Source organism: Channa argus, chromosome 13, assembly GCF_033026475.1.
Source record: "Channa argus isolate prfri chromosome 13, Channa argus male v1.0, whole genome shotgun sequence".
Taxonomy (NCBI): domain Eukaryota; kingdom Metazoa; phylum Chordata; class Actinopteri; order Anabantiformes; family Channidae; genus Channa; species Channa argus.
In genome coordinates, this window is record NC_090209.1 from 20,700,653 (window position 1) to 20,712,994 (window position 12,342).

The 12,342-nt window shown below is 39.7% G+C and overlaps 1 protein-coding gene across 4 annotated transcripts in view; it reads left to right on the plus strand.

Moving 5' to 3' along the window:
• Nucleotides 1-1,437: 1,437 nt before the first annotated feature.
• Nucleotides 1,438-12,342, plus strand: part of ptpn11b (protein tyrosine phosphatase non-receptor type 11b) — a 34,758-nt gene continuing 23,853 nt past the window's right edge. For 3 of the 4 annotated variants that reach the window (XM_067527572.1, XM_067527571.1, XM_067527573.1), the window contains exon 1: nucleotides 1,438-1,570. In XM_067527572.1, the coding sequence (XP_067383673.1) occupies nucleotides 1,557-1,570 (14 nt within the window). In that variant the 5' untranslated portion in view covers nucleotides 1,438-1,556. Of the gene's footprint in view, nucleotides 1,571-8,229; nucleotides 8,316-12,342 lie in introns of those variants that run through there. The other variant, XM_067527574.1, reaches the window with a different exon arrangement.

A 12,342-nucleotide genomic window follows, 5' to 3' on the forward strand; every position in this document is an offset into this window, starting at 1 on the left:
GCACAGTGCATTTGGCACTTTGACAACAGAAATTCCACGGAGAAGAGAAATTCCCTCTCCATCATCTCAGTGTTTGTCTGTAGGCTGCAGAAGCACATTGGGTCAAACAGTGGAAAAGCAAATCCATAGATGTGAAGCCTGTGGGCTCACAAACAATTGCATAAGCCCATCTATTCCCCAGTAGATTAACCTCCACTGATAACCACAGGCTGGTGACGTCAATGCTCTGCCTCTCATACCCGTCACTCCCCCCACCACTGCTACTATCCTATCCAGGAGGCTGTGCCATCCTGACTGTGTTACCATAGAGGAAGTATGGACGTGCCTTATCTCTTACAAAACAATAGCAGAGCTTCATTATAGCATGCCAAAACCCAGCACGTCTTCATTTCATCATTGGTGAAAATGTGTACAAAATAATAATAATAATAATGTTTTTGAATCTTTGTATTTACAAGTTGCTGTCCTCCTGATTTGCTGTTGCAGTTAATCATTTTCTCTACTCAGCAGCAAAAAGCCCAATGATTAGAAGTCTTTCATTTTTAACACTAATCATTGTTGATAATAAGCATAATGAAATTTCATTCTTCCACCTTGCAGCATGAACAGCTGCTAAACAACGTGTTCAGGCTGTTTTAGCTTCATTAAACACTTGTGCAGTCACAAGCCATGAGGAAGTAACAATGTATTTATGCATAATTTTTAAAAGCCTCTGACATTACTCTGAATCAGAAAGTTCAGTAGTTCTTCGGACTGCATCAAGTTAGCTGAGGTTAGTCAGACCAAGACAGGAAAAGCTTTTCATGCAAATATAAAATGGTCAGATTTGAATGTAAAAAGCAAACTAAACTTAAAAAAAAATAATAGAAGAAGAAGCTTAGAAATTAATATGTAGACCCGAGGTTTTTAACCCTGGTTCTTTAGCACCCCTCCCCTACTTGTTTTCCAAACTACCCATTGTGGATTACCTGGATCCAGTAGGTTTAAATCAATCAGGAGCTCGAACTTAACATCCAAGATGAGGAAGGAGTGTGACAAAGTGAATTGGCAGGTTTGGGCCTTAGATTGACTGAACACATCTGACCCAGATAATCATCAATCTGTAGGTCAGAGAGAGCTGGATTGGGGTCCTTGAGGACCAGGGTGGAGAAGAACTAGTATAGGCTCCAACACAAGATGTTGTACTACTTAAAAGAAAAGAAAAGTAGAATAGTTTGGACAAGCCAGGGATTTAAATACTGGCTTTTTTTTTTTTTTTTTTTTTTTTGACAAGACATATGAAATACAATAAAACAGGGCATTCCTGTTCACATTTGGGTAAAGCAGCCCACAAAGACAAAAATAATATAGCAATATTTCAACGAACACACAACAATAAATATTAAGTCATGAAGCTCTAAACCTAAGCTTACCTAGAAGGCTTTTGTTGTGAAGGGTATAACCGGAAAACGTGATGTGCGGCTCCGTCCGCAGCTTCATCAGTTCTGTCCTCACAGCGGCTGAGCAGAGACAGCAGGGAGACGTTTGAAGACACTTGACAGCTTTCAGAGACTGCTATGACATCTCGCAGGTAAAGTAGAGCTTCTCTTTTAAACCGTCTCTAATCCGTTTTTGGGGTCTACCGGTGTCTTTGCACCGTCTCAGGCGCTCAGAGACTGTGCGGACCAGATTGAGTCTGGAGACCTGGACTCAGCAGGGACCGCAGGGGCGACTCAACTTTTTCCCTGCAACAGACATTTTTTTCCTCCTTGTATTTACTTATTTATTTGTTTTTTATTTTTTAAACGGGCACTTCTCGCCTCTCATTTTGAATGTCATACGAAGAACCCGTGTAAAGTGTTCTTGGTTTTGTCAGTTATGAGTTTAGCAAAGAGCGATAAGTTGCTGCTAACGCGAGAAGTGCTTTTCATCCCAGGGTGAATTCACCGTGAAATAACAGTCAACGCACCTCCGTCCTGTGGATTCACCTCCAGCTTTTACACAGATTCGCAGTGTGTTTGCACATGTTTGTCAGCGGTGGGATTTATTTCCCGAGACGCAGCTAAACCAGGCAAACAATTTTTGTGTAATGTAATTTCATACTTTACGCAAGTAGAATTTTTTTTTTTTTAAAACGATTTTTAAAAAATCTATTTCCGTGGGCTTCTTCCTTTTTTTCTTTTTTCTTTTTCTGTCTGTCTTTGTGTTCACTGTGCAGGAAATTCGTTTACAGCTTCCTGTGAATCCAAGCCATGCACAGAAAGAATTCTAGTGAACCTAGAACAAATTGAAAATGTCACTCTCTTTAATAAATCTACTACATTTGTCACATTATATTATATTACTCATGACTTGTATATTAGAGCAAGATCAGTTTCAGGCTTCCACTGATTTGGATAACCACAAAACAATTAAGTTATTATATAGTGGAATCCTTAACTTAAAAACAGGAAATATGAAACCTGGTTACTTAGTAGCCTGCTGTGTTACACATCGTGTGCATCTGTGTCCCTCCATATAACAATACCTCGCTTTTTTTACATTAACCAAATGTACATTTGCATACTAATAATGATCTGAGGAGCTCAGGGAAACATAGACGTTTTTAGATTTTGTGTTGTTGATTCATAAAATGTCCATCTCCATGTACTTTCCAGTGCAGTTAGTAAATTAATAAATTCTAATTATTTATACTAAAATATTGGTTTTGTGTGAGATGTGAAAAAGCTGTTTAAATGTTCGAACCCCTTTCTAGTCTTCATCAAAACTGTTGTTCTTGGTGCAGATTTCTATGCAGTCACCACTAACCTTATCTCTTGGCCATCGTAGCTGCTGTGTGAGCTCAGAAAAATGCAATGTTAGCACCGTTAAAGTTTACACGTGGTACAAAATCCTTCCAGTGCACAGGTGGAAAGGATAGCAGATGTGTCCCATCGCAGGACTTTAGACGGTGTGTCCTTTGTGCCTTTTTGTTTGGTGACAATGCGATGGAGAAATTACATTCAAAGGCCAGCCGCTGATTTTAGTCCAACTTCACAATACACAAAGGTATTTGTTTCCCCTCTGACATAACAAAGACTGTTGAATTCTGGCCATGTTGTTTGGCAAAAAAGTGTTTTTCACAATAGAATCTAGCTGGATATGGCTTAGGCCTTAATGCATCAAAGCGAGCTTGGAAACATGAGAACTGCCGGGCTAAATTCCTTTTTTTTTTTTCTTTTTAACAAGATTTCCATAATCATGGGGCATTGCATTTCTACCTCCGACCCATTTAGAATGGTACGGTGTGGTCCAGCTGACATTTTTGGATCTTTGTAAAACTCAAATATTTGTAAACCTGCTGCAGTTGCTGACAATTCATAAAGCATCATTCCTGCACATTAAACCACCATCGAATTGACAAATTCAATTGAAATTGGGTGAAATTATTTCCATGTTTCGCTTCCACATGTGATATTCGTATTGCTGGATTAAATTGGACTTGGCTAAAAGCTGTTTCCAGTAGACATGTATTTGTAAAAATGTCTCTAGTGCTGCCATGTTGTCCAAAATCTCAACGAGGCCTGTGAGTTTCACAACATATGGGAACAGTGGATTAAAACTATGAGATTCGGAACTGTTGGTGCAATCGTTTAGCACTAGCGTTGCCCTGGGGGCCAAAGCTGAGATCAGCGATGGAGGAAAACGCTGAGACAAAGTAAAAAGCTGTTTTCATGTCTGCCAGTTTCCATGGTTTGTCGTCTGCCAAGACACCTATGACTGTTGCTCTGTGGCTCGCTCTGCACTTCCTGAGCTGAATAGCCACAGGGGAACCGTACTACAATGTGTGCCATCCTGATGTGCCGGGCCTGCTCTCCTGTAGTATCACTTAGACTCCCCACTTCAAGATGGATTTTAGATCATCATGCTGCTGGGGAGGGCTGGTGTTTCAGCACGTGTTGTCATTATTGTTTTTGTTGAATGGATTTAGTCATAGTTATTTTTAGAGGCCCATTGTAACAGTAACACCAGCATAACAGTTAATTAGCATTTTCACAAGTTCAGTAATAATGTGGGCTCTTCTGCAGAAGCACCTAACGTTTTGTTTCGCTAGTTGGTTCTGTGTAGTATGACACACTTTCCACTATTGGAAACCACCTCTGGCCCCCTTTGTTTATGGAACAGACCTCGTCTGTCACTGAAACTCATTTGACCAGCTAAGAACAGTGAGTCAGTTTTCACGATAAGCCGACAGGAAAACAACAGCCCATGTGGAGGAATAAGATAACACTGCCAACATTTCGACGAGTGCTCTGAACAAGCTGTTCTTTTTTTCGGTTTTGCATTTTATTCAGGCAGAAAACAACGCAGATAGATTATAGGTGACTAAACATTACAGATCCACATATCCATGATCTTCGAAGGCTCTGGGCAAAGTGTTTAAAGAGGAATTCAGACATGCTTTTACAGGTGTATGTCAGATATTCACTGTTCAACATATCAGAACTGACTTCCTGTCAGCCCTAACCAAGAAAAAATCGAGCTCTGCTTTAATCTTGTTAATACTGACACACCTGCTGTTGTTTCTGGATCTTCCCTGTTTAAAAATGATTTCATAAAGTCAAGCTCATAGTGCTGTTCTCTGTTTGCAAAGTGGTGTCCGATTAACTAATATTTCCCATTTAATTCCCTTCTGCAGCAGGTCAACACTTGCTGTCTCTGCGTAGTCACTTTCCAAATGTGTTTAAAGCCATTATCTTTGAAATTTATTATTCCCACAAATTATTGTTGTTCTTATAAATACAAAAAGCAGAAAAAAGCAGAGCTTGAAAATCATTTGACACATTGAAAAAAACAACACGTTATGAGTGTGAAAATCATGACTTTTAGTCCTAAAAATCCCGATAAATGCTGCCAAGTTTTTTGCACTGAGGTCAAAATTCGAAGAAGTACATTTTAAAAATGTGTTTCTTAGGCAACAAACGTGCTGTGTAAAAGAGTCAGAAATCAGAATTTTTGAGTTACTCTGTACCCTCAGTTTCTTAATCATTGGCAAGGAGTTTGGTGTGTACTTCCTGGAGCTTTGATTTCCTGGTGGTCTGTTGAACAAGTTGGATGCACCTGTGAAAACCAAAGTTATTTTAATTAATAATACCTGCAGCCATTTGAACTATGAATTACTGCACATAAATACAAACAGCCACAAACAGTGTTTTGGAGAATTGTCTTACCTCCTCTGGAAGCTTCAGGGCCATTTGTCATGTCTCCACTAGCATTTTTGTTAATCATATGTTCAGCTTTGGGTAGATTAGGTGTGCGCAACAAACTGCATGCACATATGCACTGATTGCCCATCTTAGTCATTCAGCTAATTCTATTAATCTGACTGCTTGGTGAAGTGAAATATGCAGCGATGGCAGGGTGTGCGAGTTTTGCACCTCATGTAAATACTCTGGATCATCAGCCGAGTTAAAAATAACTGCAACATTACCAAAATCCACACCCCAGGGCTTGTCTGTGACCAATATAGTGCTCGCCGGGGCTTTCATGCTGCGCTGCGGATACTAAGTATATCACCTTTTTGTCAGTGGGCCTAGACAGGCGTGCTTTAAATAGCTGACCAGAGCTATATTGAACTTGAGACATTATGTAAGTGGAGAGAGTGGTGGCTAGATGCACACTACGTCTGTTTCCTCTCAACCCGGCAGAGGCCTAACCTGCAGCTCTCAGCTGCCTCTGTCTCTCCTGAAGTACACTCAGTTTATTCTCCCTCCACCTGTCAGTGTATCGACAGTTAAAATCAGGCCATTTGAGCTCTCTTTCTTTTGTCTTGTCTCTGTCTCTCGCTGCTCAAGGCCAGATGCAGGGAAATGGGGCGCCTGGTGGTTGTTGAAGGGATTCCTATTCTTGGAAAGCCCTGAGTCACTCCTGCCCCTGCAGTCATGATATGAGGAGGGGAGGGAGGGTTGTAGAGGAAGGGCATGTTATTCAGTCTGTCTCAAATCAAACTCCATCTGCTGTACTTCACAGATGAAACTGTTCAGTTTAAGTAAAAGGCTACACGTAACTTCTGGGACAGCAGATGGATCCTCACCGTGAAGTTGATGGTGTGAGACCTACAGTAGTCTGCATCCAGCCACCACTTTATCCACTTACATAATGTCTGGAGTTCAATGTAGATCTGGTACTGTTGTAATGCTGTGGCAGACTATAAGTATATTAACAGGTGTTTAGCAATATCCAAAGTATGAAAACCCTCGGTGAATACAAATGCATCATCTTAATTGTTTGGTATATACAGCACTTCCTGCATAAACCTTTTATGTTAGGCTGAAATACTAATTACTATATTTCTCTAGCAGATTTGAATTTCACTAGTCTCTTAAACAAGCCTGGTGGGTTTGGATAAATAATTCAAATTTAAATTAACCATTCAGCCATTTAACCATTAGAGCATTTGGAAGTTTGTAGAAGATTTTTGAATATGTGGCTTGGTGATTGGTTACCACAAGGTCCCAAGGGTAACCAGAGCAGCAGTAACTGTGCCAGGGCAATCCCGCACCCGTCTGGATTCATTCTCCACGTCCATTTGTTTTGAATTGGCTCCCTACAGCCATCGGGTTTTAATAGGGCCACCAACATATGGTAGCTCTCAGTAATTTTATTACAGCAACAAAGTGGCTTAAAGTTGACAAAGTTAATGTTTATATTTGAATTTTGCAGTGTACCCAAAATATGGGTCATTAAAAAAACATCGGCAGCGTTTGTTATAAGCGGTGTAGGCTATTTACTGCATCTAGTTATTATGACACTTGCACATTTATAAGTAAATACGCAGCTCCAGATTTTTCATATCACTGGTTTTACCAAGCATTTGTGGGTGAGTGATGGCCTAGAAGTTAATCATTAAACAGAGCGACACACACTGAAAGCGAGAGGGCAAATACATTTTGACCTGCTCTTAGACAACGCAGACAGCCTGATCACTAAGTAATAGGTTCACTGCAAAACTCATAAAGGGCTCTTGGAAATCCCATCAAGAACTTTGCATAAGTGACATTTAATGGAAAATGAGTTTCAGAATTAAAAATAAAATGTCTTGTTTGATTTGCCTTTTTATGAAATGGACAATTCTGGAGTTAAAGCCAACATCAAACTGTGCACCAAACTAATTTTGTAACTGTTTCACCAATATGCCCCAGTCAGACTCCCTTTTTTTGTCAGGTTTAGACCTTCAGGTGGTGAAGCCTGCAGCAGCTGTAGGTGGCAGTAAGGCAGATCAGATGACAGCTGTAGCTCAGGAGGTAGAGCAGGTTGTCTGCAGTTTGATCCCCACCTCCAACTGTATAAATTTGGTGTCCATTTCCAAATTTTCAGGTAAATGCCTTTAATGGCAGCAAGGCTGCTGTTGGTGAATTAGAGGCACATTGTAAAGCACTTTGCTTGTTCAGGTAGAAAAGTGCCACATTTGGTTTACCATTTAGTCAAACATTCATCAGGAGTTATTGAGAACTTATATTTAAAGCTAAGTGAATGAAATTAAACGGCACGTTAGTTGAGAAATCACAGGTCATTGGAAAGTCATTAGAACAAATCCATGACTTTGCCCCCTGCAGTTATGTTGTATCTCGTCTCTGCACAATGAAAACCCTAATGGCATACTGCTGAATTGGCTGGATTGGAGGCTTAGCTCTGGCTAACTATGATCCGTTGTAACTACGCCACGCACGATTAGGTGTAATCTCCAGGCACGGGTAACACAGCTGTTGCATTTATCCTCGCACAAGATAGATAGGCTAGGAAAGCAGGCGCTCTGATATTGCCTGGCCTGTTTAGGTTCGTGTTACAATCAGAACAGGCTCTGTTAGCTTTCACATCACATTGTGGGCTTTGGAGTGCAGCCACTGGGCAGCTGCTGTCCTCGTACAGTAAGAAGTGACAGAAAAGGTGAGACTGATGGAGTAGAGCAGAAGGTAGTTGGACCAGCCTGCCAGCGCCTGTCACATGCGTCTAGGGGAAGGCGGGGGGACGACTGATAACACTGATGAGTGCTGGTATCAGGCCTGCTCACTCGCGTCCAAATCCCAGATTATACGGCCTCCCTCCCCTTTCTCGCTCTCCCTTCCGCACTCCCTCTCTTTCTCTAACACTCTTACAAAGCACCCCCCTCCACTTCTGTCTCACTCTATCTAACCCAGTAGCACTTTTACAAGCACCCCCCCACCCTCCCCCTTTCGTCTCTATATCTCCCTCACTCCCTCCCACCCTCCCTTGTCTAACAGTGCCCAGTGCTGGATTACTAAGCTCGGAGGCTGCTGAAGCAAGGGGCTGTGGCAGGCTTCGACCAGAATGGTGAGGTAGGGCAGAAACAATTCCAATCCACTTCAGTTTATTTTCTGCTTTTGGACAACTCTCTCACATCTTTAAACTCCTTATCTTTCAATTGTGCTGTAGTTTTCTTAATAAACAGAATCCAGTGCTGAAGGAAAACAAGTCCACTTGTGGATTCCTGGCTGAGCAGACGTGTGTGTGTGCAAAAGTACAGTAGCTACTTCGTTCATCTGCAGTGATGTATATGTGTTGCCTTTCAGGAGGGTTTGTTACAGAGTAGCTAGAAGTATGCGCTACTTTAAAAAAAAAAAGAGAGAACATGTAGGCCAAGACACTCAGGGAAAGGTGCCCCTTGCTTTAAGCTGTCTGTAAACCTGGAAAGGTGGAAAGCTGTGCAGTAGTTGCTGTGGGTTTGAAACCGTGGTCCAGTGCTGACATCTGGCTCCACAAAATCTCTTTTGTTTTGATAATTTGATGAGACGGCAGTACAGTGATGTGGGATTACATATGGATTAGTGACATAAGGTATTTTTGCCCTACTGTTATTATTTTTCCGTATGACTCTGTGCAGGATTTAAAACAATACCACAGATAATCTGTCCACCATCTGACACCCATGACCTGTCAGTTGTTCCTCTCTACAGTAATGTAAATGCTGGGGCTTGTTTGACTCTTTTATCATAGCAAAAGTGTTGAAACAGCTGGAAGAGCACGGTCAAAAAAAATGTGAGGAACCCTGATTTTACATCAGCTGTCATAAATATAGTGTACATTGAACATTGAATACATGTTGCAGATGTATTGGTATTGGCCAGTGTATCAGCTGGGAACAAGAAAGCAAACCATAATGCCATTACTCATTTTGTCCACTGATCCATATTAAAACATGTTCACGATATGTGTTAATGTGAACATATCAAATATATAATTATTGCATAATATATATCAATATGTGTAGCTTCAAATTACAGCCAGGTATCAGTGGCTCAAACTTTCTAATTTGAATGACTAATTTGAATGGCCAATTTTAGATTATATGCTGCTTGTTGGTACACAACATTGTATTAAACTTTACCCTTCATTTGTAAAAAATAAAATAAAAAAAATCAAACCTGTATTTTGTCATTGCTATAAAAACTCAAGGTATTGTACCAGCTGGAGTATCTTGTGCAATACACCCTTCATAGTTGGTAAGGTATGGATATGCTTATTGAGTGCAGCTTCCGTAAAATGCATGGTAAACCATTGCAAAAGAGAAAAAAACATTTCACTTCTTAGGGATGCACTTCACATATTTTCTAGTTGCATCAGTTGATTGTATTACAAAGAGTATTGTTATATACCGTGATGTAGTACTGTTTTATTTTTTCCTGTTAGTCTTCTTCCCAGTGGATGTTATGTCAGTAGGGCATTTTTTACTATTTAGGGAAAAGATGATGCACCACAAGGACACATGCATAGTATTTCCTATGGATTCAGTTTGAGTATTGTGGATATTTCCACATATTTGTTCATTTCCTGTTAGGTCTGTCCCAGCAACACCCAGCTTCACCCAAGCAACACCAAACTTCCCTCCCCCCCTTACAAGTATTTATGACTAAGCTCCTTGTAATCGGTTACAATTTATTATTTGTAGAGTTGTTCTCCTAATCTGCTCCCTGGGCTCATGCAATAAGAGAGAGTGCAGCAGATCGGTTTTGTCACCGACTGTGGTCTGGGTCAGATGTCTGGTCTGCTGTGGTTGACTGTTGCAAACTGGTGCAGGGCTTTGTCAGTTTTACTTTCATTAGTCAAGGCTATCTGGACTGTTACTTGTATTTATATCTAGTAGGTTTTAGTATATTATTAAAAACTGCATAAGAGCTGCAGCGACTTGTGTAGGTCTAAATTTCATGTACCATCCACCTCTGCACCATACCTGTCGCACATTTAGCATCTTTACTGATTCTTCTGCAGTTTCTGTCTCTCGCTCCACCTGTCTCTCCTTTCACTCTTCTCTTGTCTCCACTCTATCATAGTCAAAGAAAGTCAGGCCGCTTCGTGATTGACAAACGGTGTCACTTTGATTTGTCTGTTGAATGCAAAATGATGACAGTTGCTTCATCTCCAAAAGCGTACATGTCTGACATTTACATTTAGCTCCCAAAAAGCAATTTCAAGTTGTCTCCTTTTAGTTTTAGTAAATGTCACTCTCAGTTCATGTGCTCTGCATTAAGTCATTCTGACAAATGGAAGCTGCTAAAGCTGACAATAAGAACATCAGGTCCAGGTTAACTAGTTACACTGTGATTATATAAATGCTTTGGTGGTTTTAAAAGTTACTGAAGAAATGAAAAGAACACATTTTGTCACATAACAAGTTTAGACCTTTGCAGAGAGTATTCTGGTGTGTATTCACTGCTCTGAAGTGACACAAGATCTGCTGAGCTGACACATGAGTCTTATTTTTATCTTACTGTCATGGGTTTGTGTCATACAGTGTACAAAAACAGAAACGGCTAAATGCTGGCCCACTGTTAAAGTTTTCAGATATTATCTTCTCAGCATGAGCTTCATGAAGGCGCTCTTGTGTCACCCCCTGTCTGCTTTCTGCTGGGTTAGTTTAATCAATAATAAGCCTTTGTAATGTGTTGAGGGCGGCGGTGCTGAAAGGCAATTTAGGATGTGAAATGCATAATTTCCATGACTCATTTGATCTATATGTTAGTGTCAGAAAAGTCTGTTTTCCCATTCTTGTTGAATCATTGACATTCACAAGCATTTTCTTTACAAAGACAAAGTCAAGGGCTACAGCGAAAGGTTATAAGATATTTAAATAATCTGGGGTGTGATTTATTTATTTTTTTTTTTAAACTCATTTTTCAAACTAACAGATATTTCCATTACTCATAACAAGAAATAAGTAAATGCATAATTTGGCCTGGTGGAAATGCTTTGAAAATCTGATTAGGGAAATGTTTGTAAATTGCAGATGGTCTGAGTGCAGGCAGGCATGGGAGAGTGCAGGAATTTCCTCAAACTGAAAATCTATAGCTTTTCACAATACAACATGTCTCTTATCATTCCCTATAATGCATTGTTTTTGAACAGTAGTGTTTCCACTCGTGTCATGGGAAATTCCACTTGTATTAAGTAAGACGGCATCTGTTTAGTCTTCATATGTTGTTAAAAACATTTATCTTGAAAGTTGAAGGCATAAAAATTAATTGAAGCATAAAGAAGGAAAACATGAGGTGATACTACCTTCAGTAATAATCTTCATTGTCAGGATGTTCAGTGCCAAAGTTTCCTGAACATTATAATTAGATGATACAACAGATGATCTGCAGCTTCTTCATTACAGGTTTCCAAGTAGCACAAAAAACATAGTAGCTACCAGCTAGTGATGATCCAGAGAGTAAGTTTATATACACTGTAGTCTATGTATCGCTAAAATGTTGTCAGACTTGCTTTAGAAGTAAGAAAAAAAAACATGTTTGGCAAAGGAGGTGGAAGTACACAACTCAATATTCACTGCAGTACTTTTTTCGGTTTACCAAGAAAACCCTTATTTCAAATACAGTTGCCCTTGATTGTCCAGATTTGTTTGACTAGCTTCATTATGGAAGTTTCCACAGGAATCTAAAACACTGGGACTATGTTAAGATAAAGTTATGTACTGATTCCATTAGGGAACCAAATTAAAAAACCTGACTTCTGGGAATTTGTCATCAATTTCGTTATCAATATTCTTTTAATTTCTTATATTAAAAATGTACGGTTTTATCAGCAATAAAAAGCAAATGAGCCCAAACACCTTTGAAGCTCAAACTTTTAAGAAGAGAAATATTTATTTTTGCTTGTATCACATTTGTGTTCCAAACTAATATGATATGGAAAAGAGAATGTTTCTTCTAATTAGAAAGACCAAACGTCTCTGTTAACTAAAGAATTAGTGTGATTTACTTTTATATTTTATATTGAGAATCACCATTTTTAAAGCGTTTGTAAGTAAAGCTGTGGAGTAAAAAAGTAAAATATTTCATTCTGAATTGTAGTAGAGCCAAAAACACA